We start from the raw sequence: 20,328 nt of genomic DNA, 5'->3' as shown, positions 1-20,328 counted from the left end.
TCATTTTGTAACCATTCTTGGTGGTGTTGAGTCCTATTGGAATGTCCAAGGTCTGCGGCTAAAATGTTTGCTTGCCCAAGGCTTTAATACACCCTCCAGAATATTTTCGCGATAATATTCGGCATTTATTCTGGTGCCACGTCGATTAATACAAGCGAAGAGCGACCATCAGCTGTTATAGAAGCCCACACCCTGGCCGGCGCTTGAGTTCTGGTGGCCAGTCGAAGGTGCACATTTTCAGCTGACCTCTTTGGCAAGTAAACACGATCATTTTGTTTGTTTACAAACTGCTGGACAACGAATGTTTTCTCATCGGAGAAAACCAAATTCGGCAGTTCATCACTTTCGGCCAAGCGAAGCTCCTTTGAGTCTATTTTCTTTCTGTTGCGGTTTAAGTTCTTGTACTTTTTGGAATTTCAATGACTTATCCCGAGCTCATTTTCTTAATATTTGCCGAATGGAATATTGCGATATGATCAGCTCACAATCCATTTTTCGCCCACTGCGACCCGGGTTCAATCAAGTCGCTTCTTTACATTTCGAACCATTTCTTCTGGTGTCACTGTTTTCTTCCGTCCACTTCCTTGACGTCGGGCTACGCTACCGGTATCACGGTAACGAGCGATGATAAGAGACTCAAAAGATTTACATTTAAAGATTTACCACTTGTGGTTTACCAGTAAACCATATAATGAGCTGTTACTGGAGTAATTTTAACAGCTGTCGAACGAGTGGCCTTTAAATGACAGCTGTCTGAAGTTTTTGCAGTTTTTTCATCTCACCCTATATATTAGCCAGTTTTGTCAATTAATTTAAAGTTTGAACAGTTTGGATTTCCTTAATCTTTCGCTTTTCCTAGTTCACTTTAAAAATGAGAAAAATGTCAAATAATTAAGAACAACTTGCTGCATATAATTTTAAAGATTTATGACAAAAATCTGGCTTAGCCTAAGGGGTTGTATTTCATGGTACATGGTACAATAATAAGGTAAGGTAGAGCTACCAACAGATTTGTTTCTAAGTATACCCGACTTCTGCCAATTTTTGATCTGATCCAGAACTACAAAAATTGAAAAATGTTTACTACGATGACGGATTTTCTTTTATGATATCGAAAAAAATGCAAAATAAGTCGCAATTGTTTTCAAAAGTAAAATAACAAAATATTTTTGAAACATTGCGGGGCGAGCATTAAAGATATTAACCAGTTTTGCTAATTACGTGAAATATGGAACAGTTTGGGAAACAACTTTAGTTTTGTAAAAACTCTTCTTTTTTTTCGATTTTTTTCCAGAGGTAGATATTTTACCCCGATTTTTTTCTGGGGGGATGGACCCGGGATTCCAGATTTTTGACCCGAAGCTAGACGAGGATTCACTTATCCGATGTAGATAATATAGGTATCGTTTGAAAGCCTGTCCAACAAGTGGGTTTATTTATGAGAGGTTAGGAAGTTATAGTCATAGTTTCCGGAATCAGGTAAAAATATCTATCACCGGAAAAAATTCAAAAAAATTGAAGAGTTTTTTACTAAACTAGAGTTAAGCCCAGTTTGGATCAATTTTTTGAGTAAAATCCAGGCTCGCTCTTGTTAACTCACTTTAAAAATGAGAATACATATAAAATAATTAAGAACAACTTCTTGCATATAATTTTGAATAATTCTGACAAAAATCTGATATAGCCTGAGGGCTGTATATCTGTAGTTTTACGAAGTTACCCTACCTTTTAATTGTACCATGGTTAATAATTTGTTACCTTTTTCTGACGAAAAAGTTGACAAACTTTATTTCGCAAAAAAATCACGAAATTCCTTCCTTTGGTAAAGATGTTTAAGTAAGTATTTTCAGATAAAGGGTGATTTTAAAGAGCTATAGCAAATTGAAAAAAGCAAAATTTAGAAAAATTAATGAAATCTGTATTTGAACTGATAACGGACCATACAATTTTGCCTGCGACTAGGCCTGCTTAGTCCATTTTTGGCATACTTTTTCCCCTTTTTGGCCGGTGTCTCATAAATAAATGTTTCAATTTTGGCCAAAAAAAGGATATCATCTCACGGTAGCGTTAACCATTCACATTTACTTTGCGATTCCCATCTTCTTTGAAGAAGTTCGGCCACGAGGCCCTTGTATGCTTGAATGTAGATATTTGTAGGATCCCGTTAAAACTCGTGATTAGGAGTTTTATCTGGTAACTTTTGTTTTGGGCTTATTATTAAGCCTATAGTTTACTATATCTTTCTTTTTTCTCTTACAATTTAAATTGTATATCCTCTTTTGTATTACAAAAACCCTTCTCGATATATTTTGCGAACGTTTACACCCTATGTTGCTGCATTTTGTCTCGATTTGTATAGCACACTATTTCATCTATACAATGACAATTTACGATATATATTGTCTTGTAAAACTAAAATGAGATTAATACTTAGCTTGGTTAACGGTAAATTACCTTTCGTGTCTTATATTTATATAAATTGGAATTTTTTTCCACATCATACTTTAGCTAACAAAGCCCAAAATTAGAAAAAGCCAAAAAAGTTATGCCATAAATTGTGATCACTTAAGAAAAAAAATTGAGGAAAAAATATGATTTATTTAAAATTACAGTTTTATATACGATTCATAATCTCCACTATTGAACATATATTTATAGTAAATATACCTTACTGGTAAAACCGCTGGACTTATCAGATGACCATACAGATCGTTCATGTGTCTATTGATTGTCAGTAGACAGTTTAAGTTCGTAATTTGCTCATGTCGGTTTACTACCTTTTAAAGGTATCTCCAAATGTTCGGGATTTAACCATATAAGCACATTTTCTATCGGATTTTTTGGCATAGGTACACGTTCTGCTTAAGAACCTTCAAGAATGTTTTCATATTTCCTCACAGCAATATGTAAAACATAAAGTTTATAGACGGCTTTGTTTTCTCAGCTATACTTATTTTGATATTACTATGGGAATATTAACATATGCATTTTAAACGTTTTGACCAACTGTCGGCAATTAAGTAGAAAGCTTTCTTATCTGCCAATATTTTCCCGACATCTTCAAATACTGTTTCATTTTTAAGGAACAATATCAGTTTCAATCTTTTATTTCAAAAGGAAAACAAAGTGTACTCAATTCAAGTTATTTAGAAAATATTCTTTTAACTCTTCCCGTAATAAAAATGCTTCTGATGATGAACGGAAAGTTGATGTAGATGTATAAGTGGGAAGGAAACTGTGTTCTTCCCTCCATTTTCCAAGAATTTTACGATCACCAATCTGATGGTCAATCAGTTCACTAGTAAAATAATTATTATCATTTTTTATCATTAAAAAATTATGCAAAGCCACAGTAGCTAGTATATATTTCTCCGCCATTTCAGGGCTTATATTAGCTTTTGTGTGTAATATTTTCCATCTGTTAGATAAAATGCCAAATGCGTTTTCTATAATTTCTTGGGCGTTGGATAACATTGAATTGAATATTTCTTTTCCTTGTGTTAAATTATTTCCCGGAAATGGTCGCATCACATTCTCTCTTAAGGGAAAAGTTCTATCAGCAACAAAATAATAGGGGAAAATTGTTCTTGATCCTGGTAGCTTTTCATTGCACGGGATATCTAAACTGTCATCCAATATTTTTTGTCCGAACTCACTTTGTGCAAGTATACCTCCCTCTATATCATTACTTAATGCACAAACATGTACATGTGTAAAAACGTAATTCGCATCACAAATTATCAAAAGTATCACACTAATGGTTGTTTTCGAGTTATGCGAAGAAGCGATACGTATATCCTTTGCACCCAGTACGCCTAAACAATTGGGCAAGGACGTATTGGCGTAAAATTCTTTCGCAATAATTTTGAACTCTCGTTTGTTGGGCGGCAACATGAACACAGGGTGAAGTCCATTCCAAATATCATCACATGTTTCAGATATTACTTTGCGCACTGTTGAAATTCCTATATTGTACACCAAAGCAAGAACTTGAACATTGCAGTCATTTGCCAAAAAACTAGAATGAAATGTTTTATTTATGAATGTACGATACGAAGATAGTATATGCTTACATTACTGTAACGGCCAAACGAGTCTCCGACCCTATGGGCCTTCGGTTAGAAAACCTTTCCAATTTGTCTTCTAATATTGAAAACAATAAATTGTAATTATCAACGGTCATTCTAGTTACGGCAAAGAAATGTTCTTCGTTCCTTTCCATAATATATTGGGCACAGGCAGTGTAGTATTTCTCATCTTCGGGAGATATTCTTATTTCATGAGCTTTATTTATATTATTTTCTTCAGTCATAATTCCACAGCCAATATATAATTTCAATTTTCCAGGGCAGTGGTCATTATTAACATAAACCAATTGCCAATTTTGACAAAAAATTCTGTTCTGCAAATAAACAACAACAAACACTAATACTAAAAAATGCAAAATAAATATAAGTGTTTGCTAGAAGCACTATTATTGGGAAACAACTATGATTTTTTTGGACTACTTGCTTTATATTTTAATCAAAAAACTGCAATTTCTTTTATGTTCTGCGCACCAAAAGTTCCTGCAGTTGATCTCTTACGTAAAAGAGAAATAATGTAGGTTATTAAATTTGAGGTAAAGCTGTCCTTACGGTGACGATCGCGACCACACCTTTTCAACTTTTTCCATTCATGGCAGTCTGTTGCAAATTTATCGCTCCTGAACTTGAGATTGAAGACAATGTTCAGAACACACTTCCATTTGCATTTTGGCTTTTAATTTGTTTTAATGCCATTGCTCTGTTCACAGTACCTTCCATACCATAAATCTACAATTGTTGTTTTTCTATCTACAGGATTACTTAAGAAAGGGCAGCTCAGCCAAAAGTCTTTGTTGGTAAGCAGTACCACAAATGCCATTCCTGTCGCCCAACATTGGTGCAAATGCTTAATCATCAAATAGTTTTTCAGAAATATAAAATGCTGAACAGTTTGTGAACGAAACAATTGACAATTCCTCAAATTGAACCAATTCAAATGTCAATTGAAATTGGTTGATTACATCGTCGCTGATGTTGCTAACTCCTAGGTAAGGTCGGCCAAGAAGAATCATAAGAACCTCCGAAAGGTAAGATTAGTCTCTCTTTGGCTTAACTGTAGTTTAGTAAAAACTCTTCGAATTTTTTTTCTAGAGGTAGTTATTTTTACCCTGGTTCCGGGAAACTATTTTTTTTCTTGGGGGACGGACCCCAGATCTTCGACCCGAAAGTAATATAGGGTAATTTTTAAGTGGTTCGGAAGTTATAGTCAAATTATTGATTTTTTGGACCTGTTTTTTATATAAACCCCAAAAAGTCCCATTGCTGACGCTCTTACCTTTCCAAAATGCTACAATATGTGCTAATAATTTAGGCCCCTTTTCGACTTTTTGGGGTTTTTATAAAAAAAAACGGTTCCAAAAAAGCAATAATTTGACTATAACTTCCGAACCACTTTAAAATTACCCTGTATTATCTATATTGTCTATAGCGGGTAAGTGGATACGATTCTTAAAGCCGGGCTTTCGTGTCAAAAATCGTGGGTCCCGGATTCGTCCTCCAAGAAAAAACTTGTTTCCCGGAATCAGGGTAAAAATAACTACCTCTGGAAAAAATTTCGCCCAATTCCAAATTAAATTCACTTGATGTAATATACTTGTAAGCATTGAGTTCTGGGGCTTTTGTGAAGAGCAAAGCAAATAAGCGTGTGTGAAGCCAAAATGAAACGCGTTCCCAAATAAAAAAATAAGAAAGACAAAAAGGAATGCCCGATAAAAAAGAAAGAGAAAGCAAAATCCCCGAGTACCCCGTTGTTTACGAATGAGTGAAATGCATAACGCCGTGTACATCTGTTGACACGAAGAAAACGCAATCAATTGGAAAGATAACAAGGTGTTCCTGCAATTTTAAAAAACCTTTTGTTCTGTGATTTCAATCACAATAGAGAAGAGGTGAACCCATGGTGTAATTATTACAGGTAACAGCAAGTCCCAGCTGATTTGACACTATAGTAATAATAGTGTCAAACTCGATATGATGTTTTGTGATTTAATTCCATTTCTTGATATACAATAGGTATACCCTTTTTTGGTATAACATTTTAACTGCAGGGCAATGTAAACATATTTTTTTTGCCTAATAATAGAAAAAATCACCGTTGTACTTAACAAAAGCCAAAGGCGATGGTTTGGAAACTTTTTTTTTTGCCGTTAAGGAACAGCGACACCACGTCAGATAATATATTCGTATATTTCATGTTTCCTAAAATTGCAAAATCTAGAATACTTTATGTATGTATGCTGTTTGGTTTCAACTTGAAAGAGATGTTGCCTTTTCCGCGATTTTCTAGCGATTGCTTGAAGCGTAGAGAGATTAGGACCAACATTCAGGGGAATGATGTAAAAGCATTAAAATTAAATATTTAAAAAAGTATTATTTTGCATTTTCAATTTAATAAACCAAATCCCAAAAATGTATATTTTTGAAATTAAAACAATTTATTGAAAATCACTCTGACACTTGTATTACTTACAAAAACAAATTTGTATGTGGTTGTTGTTACGATTGTTGTACAACAACACTTGCTGTTACCTGTATTTTTCTACCATGAGGTGAACCATGGCACAAGAACAAGATGTTCCTGCAATTAAAAACATTGATTTAATGTCAAAATTATAATAACTAGAATTTGTTTATCTTTTGTTCTGTGATTTCAATTACAATATTGCGTGTATAAATCAAGAATGAAATCAGCTGGTCTTATCGGCCATGGAGGATGTGTGGTATGGCCAAAACAAAGAAAAAATAAAAAATAACTACAATTCAAAGAAGTAACTACACGAACTACAATTCAACAAGAAAAATTAAACGATTGCAATTAAAACAATTGAACAATTAGAATTCAGCAACAAACATAACAGAAAACAAGTAAAAAAACATTTAGTTCGGCCGGGCCAAACTTTTAATACTCTCCACCTTAGGGTAAAAGAAACATTAGAAGAAATGTGGCAAAAACCACTAAAATGCCGAATATCTGGAGGTACCGTTATACGGGGGCTACACCAAAACGTGGACCTATAATTACAATGTTTCGCCACACGAACTAGGACCCATTATGACCAACAAATACCAATTTTCAGACAAATCCGTGAAAAAATGTGGCAAAAATCATCAAATTACCGAATATCGGGAGGTACCGTTATATGGGGGCTATACCTAAACGTGGACCTATAATTACAATGTTTCGTCACAGGAACTAGGACCCATTATGACCAACAAATACCAATTTTCAGACAAATCCGTGAAAACATGTGGCAAAAATCATCAAATTACCGAATATCGGGAGGTACCGTTATATGGGGGCTATACCAGAACGTGGACCGATATATCTCATTTTCAATACCAACCATCCTAGACACAATGCAAATAGCTCTGCTAAATTTTGGCGCTCTACGTCAAATAATGTGGGCTGTATCGTGCTTTCAACAGACAGACGGACATCGTTAAATCGACTTAGAATTTTATGCTGATTATGAATATATATACTTTATGGGGTCTAAGACGAATATTTAAGGATGTTACAAACGGAATGACAAAGTTAATATACCCTCCTTTCCAAGGTGGAGGGTATAATGATATTGAAAATGAAAAGAAACAATATCCTGCATTAAAAAACAAACACACTATCCGAGCTGCAGGAATTCTCAGTCTCATGGCTCTATAAGAAAGGTTGCTCAACTTCGAAGAAACAAAAAAATGCAACTCTGTAATGGAGTCTTATAGTAGTCTTATAGACTTGGGCAGCATATATCTGACTATGTGGATATTTTCTTGGGAATTAACTTTGAACGGTTTGTTAATTGTAGGGTGTTATGCTCTTTTTATAAAATTGTGAAAACAGGTGTACCTGCTTTATTAAAGAATATGTTTAGATTTGCTATGTCCTCGAGAAATACTCAGATATTTATACCTAGAATATACAATTCTACTTTTGAGAGATCTTTTGTAATACGAGTTGCCCGTTTATGGAATTATTTGCCTACTGAACTGAGAATATTTTCACCGTCTAATAATGCTTTCCGCTTAAAACTTATAGGCCACCTTCGTAATTCTGATCTTCATATTATCTAATGTATATTATTAGTTTGTTAAAAACAGTACATGTTTTTAGTACTTTTACTTTTGAGATATGTATGTACACTTATTTAAGGCTTGTTGCTTTGTTGCTATCACGTCCTTTATTTATTATTAATATTAATCTCTTTTTTTAATTTTTGTGTAGTTATGGGCTGGGGAGCCAAATATATTGACTTAGTTAATATTAGTTTTAAGTTATTATTTTCTACTTGGAGCATAATTACGTTATTAATACTATTCATTGGCCTTGGAGGCTTTAGTATTATGGTATGAAATGAATAAATAAATAAATAAATAAATATATTTTTTAACATGCAACAATGGGTTTTCTTTATTTTACTTTTCGCAAAAATACTGTAGTGGGGACACCCCACAAAATATAAATGAAATATTGGGTTTCTCCACAAAATAGAGGTACAATGTTATTTCATCCAAAATAATACACTTTGTTTCCCATTTTTGTTGCATCTAAATTTGAAATAATTTCAAATTATTTTTTTTTTAATTAAAACCAGGGTAGAAAAATACAGGTAACAGCAAAGTGTTGTTGTACAACAATCGTAACAACAACCACAAACAAATTTGTTTTTGTACGTAATATAAGTGTAAGAATTATGTGTACAAAAATGTAAAGAAAATCAATTTTCAATAAATACATTTTTGGAATTTGGATGATTAAATTGAAAATGCAGAAGAATAGTTGCTAAATTATTAACTTGGAATTCTTTCATACTATTCTCCTGAATGTGCAGCGGTTAGCTGTATGACCTAATCTATCAACACTTCTAGCATTCGCTAGAAAATCGTGGAAAAAGCAACATCCCTTTTAAATTGAAAGCAAACTGCATACACACATAAAATATTCTACATTTTGCAATTTTAGGAAACATGAAATATACGACTATGTTGCTTAATGGAGTGTCACTCCTTTTTAACCGTGAAAAACGTTTTCGCACCATCGCAGTTGGTACAACGGCGATTTGTTAAGTACAACGGCGATTTTTTCTATTATTATGAGCCAAAAAATGTCCACATTGCCCTGCATTGAAATTTTATATTTAAAAATGGTATACCTTTTGTATATCAAGGAATGGAATTAAATTACAAAATGCCATATCGAGTTTGACACTAGTATTACTATAGAGTCAAGTCAGCTGGGACTTGCTGTTACCTGTAATAATTATATATAATATATAATTATATATTAAAACAATACACACACATATACAAACTGTGCGTATGTTTTGACAGAACAGGGGCACAAAAAATGTATTCAGTGGATAGCTTTGTTCTGCCTTCTGTAATTGTGCCATGGTAGACATTATTAAATCAGTAAATAAAATTTAAAAAATAAACAAGTAAAACATAAATCATTGCTAAAATGAATATCTTTTAATTTCGCTTGTTATTAAAAGGTGATTATTTAAAACACTTTTCGGCCCAAAATAAGATCCGAGAGATCCGGTTAGTGTAATAATATAATCGGATCTTGCCTTAACATTGAGTAGATCCAGAAATGTATGTCTTCTACCACAACGCTTTCTAATCTCTATTAAATCATGTTCGAAAGATTAATTCATACAATATTTTGCTTTTATTCTTGGATACCGCCATGGTACAATAAGGAGGTAGAACAGCTTCCTAAAACTACATACAGCCCTGAGGCTATGCCTCTCAGACAAATTGTTTTTATTTATTTCATATTTTTGTTCATTTTTAAAATGAGTCAACTAGCGCGAAAGATGAATGAAATGACTGGACATTCTCTCAAAAATATGATCCTAAGCGTTCACTCTTTCAAATTAATATTATTAATGCGCGCCCCGCTATTTAAGTCTCTTCCAATCCTTGATTTTGAAAATATTTTGTTTTTATTTTTCAAAACAATAAATACATACAGAAAATTGGCAGAAGTCGGGCGCACTTAGAAAAAAAATTTGTAATCAGCTGGTAGCTCGACCTTACCTTTTTATTGTACCTTGGATACCGCATTCCAAATGTTATAATAAGTCAAAGGCTTTATTAAGTGTTGCAATTACTTCACACGGTTCAATATTTTCAAAGCAAAGTCTCGCAATAGGAATCATTCCAGATATAAAATTATTTTCGACTCTAGACTCGAGTGCTTATCTTCGAAAATAAACTATGTTAAGAGGATCGTGCTCAAAGTTATACGACATGTAATAACTAGAACGAAAAGTAGTTTTTCGCAATTGTGAATTTATCATTGTAATCTATAAATTAAAAATGTGTAACAAAAAATCAGGAGATACAAAATTTACACTGTGTCATGGCGCAATAACAAGTTTTTTTTTAAAAAACCAAATGTGTTGTCAAAATTAGTTTACACTATTTTGGCTATTGTTTATCTTTATTTCCGTGATTTCAATCACAAGAATGCATTTTGACATTACATTTGGTAGTCAGTTGGCTTGGGGGACCTTATACTCGGGCCCAGCGAACGAAAATAAACTTTACCAAACGTTTACCAATCGTTTTGTTCCGTATTTTCTTGAAGTACGAAACGAAAAAAAGCCGATATTAAGGTAACGGGACTTGCTTTGTATTTTGTACTGTTTGCGTAGATGAGTGGAAACAAAAACAAAACTGAAAAGTACTCTGCTGAATGACGCAACATTGGAAACGAAACATTACAAAACTCATTGCAAACGTTTCTCTGTATATTAACTCATTTAAAACTAATATTAATTTAAATTCAAATTAAATTATTTATTGATTACGTCCAATATACAATGGAAACAGTGTAAAAAATATCTAGAATGATTACTCAAAATGTAGCAGTCATCGTTTCGCACAGCTAACGTTTGGAAACGTTTCCCGGCGATTGGTTCGCAAACGATACATCTCGGCAAACCACAGCCGAAGTACGTTAGGGCAATCGTATTGTTTGTGTACTTCGGTCATTGAAATGTTTGTGGTATTGTTTTGTTTGAAGTACCACTTCGACTTCGTGTGAGCAGTACGTTATTCGTTTCATTTGTTTTAGTTCGCTGCTTGGGCCATGTACTGTGTAGTTCACGAGAGTTCCGTTGAACAATTAACAAGTAAAAAAACATCAAGTTCGGCCGGGCCAAACTTTTAATACCCTCCACCTTAGGGTAAAGGAAACATTAGAAGAAACGTGGCAAAAACCATTAAAATGCCGAATATCGGGAGGTAGCGTTATATGGGGGCTATACCAAATCGTGGACCTACACATGCAATGTTTCGCCAACGGAGCTAGAACCCATTGTGACCTACATATACCAATTTTCAGACAAATACGTGGAAAAATGTGGCAAAAATCATCAAATTACCGAATATCGGGAGGTACCGTTATATGGCGGCTATACCAAAACGCGGTCCTATAATTACAATGACTCGCCACACGAACTGGGACCCATTATGATCTACAGCTACCAATTTTCAGAGAAATTCTTGAAATTTCTTTCTTTCTATTTTCTTTTAAATTCAAAACAATACACACATATACAAACTGTGTAACTATTTTGACAGAATAGGGGCACCAAAAAAATGTATTTATGGGATTACTTTGTTCTACCTTCTTTAATTGCTACGCCCACACCTTAGCTTAAACTGAATGGAATTCAATAGACAATAGATTCAAAATTATCTCCTCAACAATATGTATGCTTTCTTTAGAAACTTTTTACGCTAAGAATTTCGGCTGATAATGTTTCTTATGAAGCCAAATTCAATATTTGCTCTGTTCCGGAACCTGCAAGAGTCTACTATTTTTACCTTTTTTCGATATTATAAAGGGCATACGGTTATCGTAGTAAAAACTTTTACATTCTTAATTTACATTGCATGGTACAATAAGGAAGTAGAACAGCTTCATAAAACTACAGAAATACAGCCCTGAGGCTATGCCCGCTTCCTGTCAGAATAATTCAAAATTATATGTAACAAGTTGTTTTCATTTATCTGTTTTTTTTTTTGTTCATTTTTTAAATGAGACAAATAGCGCGAAAGATGAATGAAATGACATGGCATATCTTGTTAATATCATTAATGCGCGTCCCACAATTTAAGAATGTTCCAATCGTTGATTTTGAAAAAAAAATTCTTTCTATTTTTTAAAACAATATATATATACACAAATTTGGCAGAAGTCTTGCACACTTGGAAAAAAATGTAATCAGCTGGTAGCTCTACCTTATCTTTTTATTGTATCATGCATTCTTTTGGTTCTGGAGCGGTTCAGAGCAAACATTGTACAATGAAGACAATGTAGGCTAAATTTGAAAAATTTGCAAGTAAAAAATCAAACAACTTTTAGCATTGATTTCAAATAAATAATTGAAAACCGCGAAAACTGAATGGAAGGTCAAAAATCTTATATATTTTAATGCCTTTTTGTATTTATTGTTAGCATGATTTTTACGGTTTTGTTGAGTGCTACTAATTCCCGTTCCGGTACTAATTTCTTTTTTCAAGTACGGGAACAAAGCTTTTGTCTTGTCCTGTAAACCCAGTTTAATAACTGGCAAACACAGGGACGAGTTGCCAACCTATATTTGGACGGCGTAATGACAACCCAAAGATGCGACGATTACAAACAGTGGCAATTCTAGTTGTATAAAGAGTGTTTATGTCTCAAGTCTGGCTTTGACTCGTTTTAATTTGTTTAACTTGTAAATAACTTATAGATTTATTTTTATATTATGAACATTTTGTAATTTTGAACTAATCTTTAAAAGAAAATGAAGTTCGTTGAAATATATACTCTTTTGGGTATAATAACAGCAGGTAATGGTTTTAATTTGTGAAAAGAATTTTCTAAGCCACACCCCTGGCTCAGATATTCTCATAACATCGACACATTAAGACGTTGATTCATTACAAGTAAAATGTTAATAAATCGATTCTTATTCTCATTATAGTCAATGCCCAGTCGTATGCGTCAGTGGATGCCCGACAAGCTTGTGTGATTCCAAAAATATTACAAGGATCATGGTTCTCTTGGGAAACTGGTCGTCCAACTGCGACTGTTATTGACGCTACTCAGATGTCGCGTCGAGGTTATTGTGTTGCAATGGAGAAACTTCGCGCTGATGAATATTCATTTGTATTCAAGGAACAATCTATCAATTGCTATCACTGTGTAAGGACTTTTATAAGGACATTAAATGTCTTCGAAAAGTTTGAAGGTATTATACTTTTTCTAATTTGTACCTGTAATGTTTTTTTATGGTGGCACTTGATTTTTGTTGATCTATTGGCGTTTGTAAAGCATTTCATTACTCAGCCAAAAACTGGCGGCTTAACTCTAGTTTAGCAACAATTTTGATTTTTAGATCAGATTTTTATTTCAAGGTTGAGTTACCTTTTTCTGACTGTTCATTATTTTCGCAATTCTTCCAGGTCCATGTGTTTCCGTACCCGATGGCACCGAACCCACTGTTGAATATGTATGCCGTGGCATAAAGGATGACCAGCAGCTAATTACGCTTTTCAATGAAAATTTTGTACCAATCAATTGCCGTAGTTCCCTAGAAGGCGTTTGGCACTTTACATATCAAAACCGATTCCGTTTCACGGGTGTCTGCAATAAACCTGATGCACGTATACAATCGTGTCAAACAGCTGGTACACAGTTTTTGATTCAAAATCAAAAATTTAATATTACCTATCAACAGTGTGAGGGTATGGATGGTACATTTAGTGGTACAGTGGAATACAGTTGTCTGGGCGATTGGTTTGTTGGTAAAAATCATTATTTCGCTGTGGCCAATACAAAAGAATCGCGTAAAGATGAAAAGTATCGCTGCTTCCTTAAAAATCGTGATGATGATTTATACATTGGTGTCTCAATCACTGCCGAATGTAATACTTTGAAAACACCCGAGCAGTCACCAGAACGTTTGAAATTGACTCCGGTTAAAGCGGAATATGTTGAACCTGGTTGCACTTTGCCACAAAATTTTAGCGGAGAATGGGTTAATACCGCCAACATTGATGCCGAAGTCATAATTGATGATACACACATAAATGAAACTTATTATCCAGATAGAGCGCGTTATAGACGCACCATTTATGTATGTCGGGAGCGTCGTGGAAACCGTATAATGATGGCCCGTCTTACTGTAGACGGTTGTCAAAAGGATTATGTTTGTTTTGATTTTATGCCAAGACATCATAACATAATACGCTATCGCAAGGGTTTGGCAGTTATCAAAGACGACTTTAGTACTGTATGTTCATGGGTGCAATTCAAGAATGCTGAAGCTTGGAAATATGATTTATTATTGGCCAAAAATCCAGTAGCTGTTAGATGTCCCGTCGCAGGAAAGTTTAATTTTACACAACGCGGCGAGCATCCTTTCAAGACAAGGTGGAACAATAAGAAATTCATAAAAAACAACATCCTTGACTATTTTTTTTATTTCTTTTTTAGAATATTGGGAGGTGTAACTCTTAGTCCACGTCCTGACATTCGCTGTAAGCAAAATATATCCGATTTGTCAGTTTGTGATACAGATCAAAAGGAAATGGCAGTAGATGAAAACTATTGTCTTTCAGTAGATCATTTGGGTAGACCAGTTGATATTTACAGTAAGTTTTGATCGTATTCCTAGAGTTTCGAAATTAAAGCATCACGTGTATTTTAGGTGATCCCGATTATCGCATGAAATGTATTGGCTTTTGGAAAGAAAATTTAAAATCATATCTAATAACCTATGATGACTTGGATCCTTTATCAAAATACAGGTGTTGGGTATATCAAAGAGCCGACTTAAATAGAGTACTTATGTCACAAGGTATTGTAAACACGAAATAGTTTTAAATATGTATCGTTGAAATTTGTGTTTTATTATTCTTAGCGGTGGGAGCATTTTGTAAATTGAATCAAGATGTCACATCGTGGAATCACTCAGAAGGTGCAGCTGTTGCTATAGATGCGATAGAATATGAACGAGAGCGTGACGATTGTCCCATGTATTTTGATGATGGTGAAGATCCTTGGCGTCAATCAGATGCTTCAAATGTGATTTTTGATTGGGATTTTTATAAAGCAGGCGCTGATCGTATAATTTTAGCTATGAATATACCATCAATGCTAACGCTTGTGAGTGGGTATATAATTCTTAGGCTAACGAGATTTATATTTTAGTATGGAGAAACGGCCATAACGTGTAAGAACAAATCGCAAATAATTTTCTAGAATCATCACATAAAAGCGTTCAGTTTCGAAATCTCTAGCAAACAATATCAAGTGTCTTACTAGTTTAAGTTTCCAATATATACAAATAATCTTTTTTATATACAAATTATTTTAGGAATTATCCATTCCTGTAACAAAAACCAATTCCGTCCATTTTCCATGTAAGAATACATGAACGTAATAATTAACACTACTTTCCAATTAGAAGTAATATTAAACAAATTGATTATTATTGAAGTTTTATTTGGAATCTACTATAGTACAATAAGGAGGTAAAAAGTGTCGTAAAACTACTGAAATACTGCTCGGAGTCGATGCCGTTTTCTGTCAAAAATAAATGTTACATGTTGTTCTCAATTATTAGATATTTACCCTCATTCTAAAATGGATTTTAATGCGCGAAGAATGAATTTAATTCCTGTATTTTCTTTCAAAAATATGATCCAAACTGTTCAATATTTTAATTCCATATCAAATTTAAGTTTTAAGTCTTCAATGCGCGCCCCGCAAAGTCCGTTTCTTCCAAACATGCATTCTGAAATTTGTTTATTCTTTCAAAACAATACCTTTAATGTACCTTGGAATCTACTACGAGTGAAGAATAAAATAAATGTTTGTATCATAACCGAACCAACTTAATAATTTCAAGTTGGGTTGGTGGGCGAAACTTAATATAGACGCAATTGGTCAGTGTTTAATAACAAGTTAAGTTTTTTTCCTTTTGAATAAGTTTCTAGGATATATAAATTTATATTTTAATAAGAAAATGATGTAAAGTAGACATATAGGGTGAGATGAAAAAAACCGCAACCAACTTCAGACTGCTGTCATTTCTAAGCCATTAGTCCGACAGCTGTTATTATTTTCATTATATTGTTTACAAGCGTACAAAAGCATTTTTGTGAGATTTTTCCAGCAAAAGATTTATTCGTGATGGAAATCAAGCGTGATAGTGTGATTTATTTATATTCGGCTGGAAAACCACAAGTGGCTATCGTTAGAGCATTCCAGCATTTAAATGTGAATAAATCTTTTGTTTTTCGTACCATCGCTCGTTACCGCGATACTTGTTTCGTAGCCCGACGTCAAGGAAGTGGACGGAAGAAAACAGCAATGGTTCAGCAGAAATGGTTCGAAAAGTAAAGAAGCTACTTTATCGAAAAACGTGTGGCAGTGGCCGAAAAATGGCTTGTGAGCTGAACTTATCGCAATATTCCATTCGGCAAATATTGAAAAATGAGCTCGAGGTAAAGCCATTGAAATTCCAAAAAATGCAAGAAATTACACATTGGCCGACATAACAGCCGATGGTCGCTCTTCGCTCGTATTAATCAGAGTAAATGCCGAATATTAGCGCGAAAATATTCTGAAGGGTGTATTAAAGCCTTGGGCAAGCAAACATTTTGGCCGCAGACCATGGACATACCAACAGGACTCAACACCATTGCACTCAGGACGCGTCACTAAAGAATGGTTACAAACTGAGGTTCCTGGCTTCATTTCCAGCGCACAATAACCCCCAAAATCTCCGGATACCAATAACTAAACTAAAAAATACCAAAGTGTTGATCACCTCAAGCAAACGCTTCCCGGGAATGGGCCAAAATACCGCAGAGCAACATTCGGGCAGCGTGTGAAGGTTTCATTGGCCGTTTGAAGGCCATAATTCATGCCAAAGGTGACCAATTCGAACAAATCTAAACTTATTTTGAAAATTGATGCTGTTTCCGACATTTTTTGCTTTCATTCAATAAAATAAAAAAAATATAAAAACTATGGAGTTTGACTTTGTTTCAGTTTTTTTATCTCACCCTGTAAGTTGTTTAAATGTTTACAGCTCTAAAATGCCTAATTGTCGTTTAAGGAGATTTTAGAGTGCGGTCAAACATTATAATAGTTTTCAATCTTTGGGACTGCAACTATTCTGTTCAATGCAGTAGTACAAACTCATGTGATGTGGAAATGTTCATTCTTGGCGACTGACTGCAAGCTGTGTTGTAAAAATTTCAAAGCCACATCATATACAATAAATTTTTACCTATGTCAATCAATTTGATATTGCGTAAAAAACGTTTTCGGAGAACTATGATAATCTCTCAATCTTTACATTGTTTGCCTATAAAAAAAGATCCAGTAAGATTTTCAATACTTAGTATCTGTCAGCGATACCGAGCAGGATCATAAATAAGGTTGCAGAATATCGATATATTTTTCCTCATATTTTTATAAAAAGGTCCATGAAAATATAAAATAGCTCACACATTTAATACTTTTAATTTGTCATTGAAATGTGTATTTCAGTAGATCTTATGGTTTATTTGTGTTTTTTCTCAAGAAAATCATCATGTTTCTTTGGATATTTGTTGTTTTAATTATAAAGTCGGTATTTTTCTTTAACATTTTGTTCAAATTTTAAGAGTGATTTCTTCCATATGTAATTATTAAGTTAATATTCTCTAGAACATAGCTCATTATCATTCGTGTTTCTTCGTTTCGAAACTACTTTATCTTAAAATTTAAACTCTCATCCAGTACATAGAAGAGCGAATTCTGTTGTAGTCAGGAAGATTCTCAACGGGGCCAACAGCAGCAACAGCTGGACATCTGTCGAAAATGTACTTCATGGCAACATCGCGTACATTCTGCACATCGACGGCATCAATACGTTGTTCCAATTCGTGCAATGGAATGCGGCGGTTATAGCAAAGCATTTGACGGCCGATATCTTCACAGATTGGTGTTGTGCCATCCAATTGCAACAACATGTTGGTCTTCAACAAATTCTTGGCACGCTCGACTTCAGCTTCGGTGACCATTGTGCAGAGACGCATCCATTCCTTTTGTACATTGAAAAGCATGTTTTCGCATTCCAATGGATCGCAGACAAAGTAAATGCCCCACAAACCGGTATCTTTGTAGCAGGTGTTGAATGATTGGAAGCTGTGGCACAAATCTGCAAGAATATGAATAATTTAAAAAAAAAACTTTTTTTTGTAATTTTAACAACTTACTGTCTTCAGCGCTAGCACGAGCCAAATTGGAGGCATTGTTGACGCCACCACCTTGAGAACGATCCCAAGCTCCGATAAGTGTGTTGGCCACCATCAAGGGAATATTATCTTGATCGGTCCAACCGCAGCCTTCAACAGCGACGGCAATATGGGCCAAAGGCAAGGAATCATCACGTACACGAACTTCAGAGCCAGTGAAACGGCAGGGAGTAACCTCTGGTGGTTTGCCATCATAGGTGTTAGCCAGCTTGCCCAAATTTTGTTCAGCCAATTTAACCAAATCGTTGTGCTTAACGCCACCAGCGCCGGCCAAGACAATGCGAGAAGCCTTGTAGTGGGTGCTAATGTAGTCTTGCAAATCAGCTTTGCCAATGGACTTAATGTTCTTGGTGGGACCCAAGATAGTTTGGCCCAAAGGAGTACCTTGATAGGCAGTGGCGTGCAAATGATCGAATACCACTTCTTGTAAGTTACTTTCAACTTCTTGCATTTCACGCAAAATTACGGAACGTTCACGCTCAATTTCGGATTCTCCCAATTTAGAGTTTTGGATGATATCGGCCAAAATTTCAACAGCCTTGGGTACATCCTTGGACAAACATTTGGCGTAGAAAACAGTTTGTTCCCGAGAAGTATAGGCATTCAAATGAGCACCCATGTTTTCTACTTCCAGTTCCAAATCGGTTTGTGAACGCTTGGCAGTGCCCTAGAAGAATCAATTTTAAATTTAAAATCTACATTATAACAATTCCAATTGGCAAACCTTAAAAGCCATGTGTTCCAAAAAGTGAGCAACACCATTATTTTGTGGAGTCTCAGAACGAGAACCAGCATCGATCCATAGACCCACTGTGGCAGTGGCTGCACCCGAATCTTCACTGGCTACACGCAAGCAATTATCCAAAGTGGTAACTTGAGTGGCTGGGATGTTGACGAGAGTCTTCTTCAAGCTGGCGGCATCGGAAGCTTTGTAACGCTGCAAATAAAAACATAATTAAGATCACACACCTAACCTCAAATGAGTTCACTCTTTTCGTCTCTACATTACAAAACTTTCCTTAATCCATAAAAATTTTTAGTTATAGAAATATCACTAATTCACTCATATATTTAAAGTTTATTACTTAAGAATTTTTCTCCTGGGCATTTTTCATTTTTTCCATTACGTAATGTCAAATGGTTTGCTTTTGTAACAACAAAGTGACGAGTTATGCCGAAACATTTCTGATGAAAAACTCAATTTAATATCTTTACCTTCAGCAAATTGATTCCTTTGGATAATTGTCGCATATTTTGCGAAACGCCAAGCACACGCATAGCCATGGTGAAGGGATTTGTTATTCAAATTTCCTTGCTGACTTAAATAATTACAAAATACTCTCGTAAAATGGGCCCCAACTGGACGATATTTTCTTAAACGAAGTTGGCTGCAGCTAATGACATTCTATACTGTCAAAGTTTACAATAGGGTACGTTCAGTGGGTTTTAGTAATCTTATGTTTAGACTTTGATCCGAGTGTGAAAACTGATTGCTTTCTACATTGTACAGCACTTGGCAGACTGTATTGTACTACTATTTAACATTCAATCTTGTGGAAAACCCCGAAATTCCATCCTTGTTTCGCAGGTTTTCCCAATATAACCATTAATTAAGAAATATCTACTTAATTCCCCACACAAAATTTGCTGAACGAACAAGGATTTTTGTTCTCTGTTCCTTTAAAATCAGTAAGATGAAATGTGTGCTATCCCTAACAAATGAGAGAATTATCGAAAAAATAAATTATGACATTTAAAAATTAAAAATAGAAAAATTTAATGAAATATAAAAAAATAGGAAGACTGAAAATTATGAATGAAAACTAAATGTTGAATGGCGTATGTACATTCAAACGAAAGTAATTTTTGTTCTCTCTCATCCGAGGTACGCATTTTGTCCCCGAGTTGAAATTTCCACAGAAAACTGCAA

At 34.5% G+C, this 20,328-nt stretch overlaps 3 protein-coding genes across 7 annotated transcripts; 1 reads left to right on the top strand and 2 right to left on the bottom strand.

The window, feature by feature from the left end:
• Nucleotides 1–3,091: 3,091 nt before the first annotated feature.
• Nucleotides 3,092–5,929, bottom strand: LOC101897598 (uncharacterized). Of its 5 annotated transcripts, none has more exons than XM_020038928.2 (3): nucleotides 5,627–5,929; nucleotides 4,074–4,402; nucleotides 3,092–4,018 (listed from the first exon to the last, which is right to left on the bottom strand). In XM_020038928.2, exons 1-3 carry the CDS (start codon nucleotides 5,870–5,872, stop codon nucleotides 3,133–3,135), a joined length of 1,461 nt encoding a protein of 486 aa, XP_019894487.2. In that variant the 5' UTR covers nucleotides 5,873–5,929; the 3' UTR covers nucleotides 3,092–3,132. The 5 variants fall into 5 exon arrangements, with proteins under 5 accessions (XP_019894487.2, XP_019894488.2, XP_058982847.1 ...); XM_020038929.2 differs by having other exon boundaries at nucleotides 5,680–5,929; XM_059126864.1 differs by having other exon boundaries at nucleotides 4,074–5,139; nucleotides 5,627–5,652.
• Nucleotides 5,930–12,747: 6,818 nt separating this feature from the next.
• LOC101897429 (uncharacterized) lies at nucleotides 12,748–15,574 on the top strand. The gene is made up of 6 exons (XM_005189474.4): nucleotides 12,748–12,932; nucleotides 13,067–13,333; nucleotides 13,548–14,517; nucleotides 14,581–14,738; nucleotides 14,795–14,944; nucleotides 15,008–15,574. Exons 1-6 carry the CDS (start codon nucleotides 12,887–12,889, stop codon nucleotides 15,295–15,297), a joined length of 1,881 nt encoding a protein of 626 aa, XP_005189531.2. The 5' UTR covers nucleotides 12,748–12,886; the 3' UTR covers nucleotides 15,298–15,574.
• Nucleotides 15,575–17,610: 2,036 nt separating this feature from the next.
• LOC101897250 (mitochondrial-processing peptidase subunit beta) lies at nucleotides 17,611–19,801 on the bottom strand. The gene is made up of 4 exons (XM_005189473.4): nucleotides 19,614–19,801; nucleotides 19,123–19,335; nucleotides 18,360–19,065; nucleotides 17,611–18,301 (listed from the first exon to the last, which is right to left on the bottom strand). Exons 1-4 carry the CDS (start codon nucleotides 19,680–19,682, stop codon nucleotides 17,865–17,867), a joined length of 1,425 nt encoding a protein of 474 aa, XP_005189530.1. The 5' UTR covers nucleotides 19,683–19,801; the 3' UTR covers nucleotides 17,611–17,864.
• Between the last annotated feature and the right edge of the window lie 527 nt (nucleotides 19,802–20,328).

The sequence above is a fragment of the Musca domestica genome, unplaced genomic scaffold (assembly GCF_030504385.1).
Source record: "Musca domestica strain aabys unplaced genomic scaffold, Musca_domestica.polishedcontigs.V.1.1 4, whole genome shotgun sequence".
Classification (NCBI taxonomy): Eukaryota; Metazoa; Arthropoda; class Insecta; order Diptera; family Muscidae; genus Musca; species Musca domestica.
Note: the sequence above shows the minus strand (reverse complement) of the source record. Positions and strands in the feature narration are given on the sequence as shown.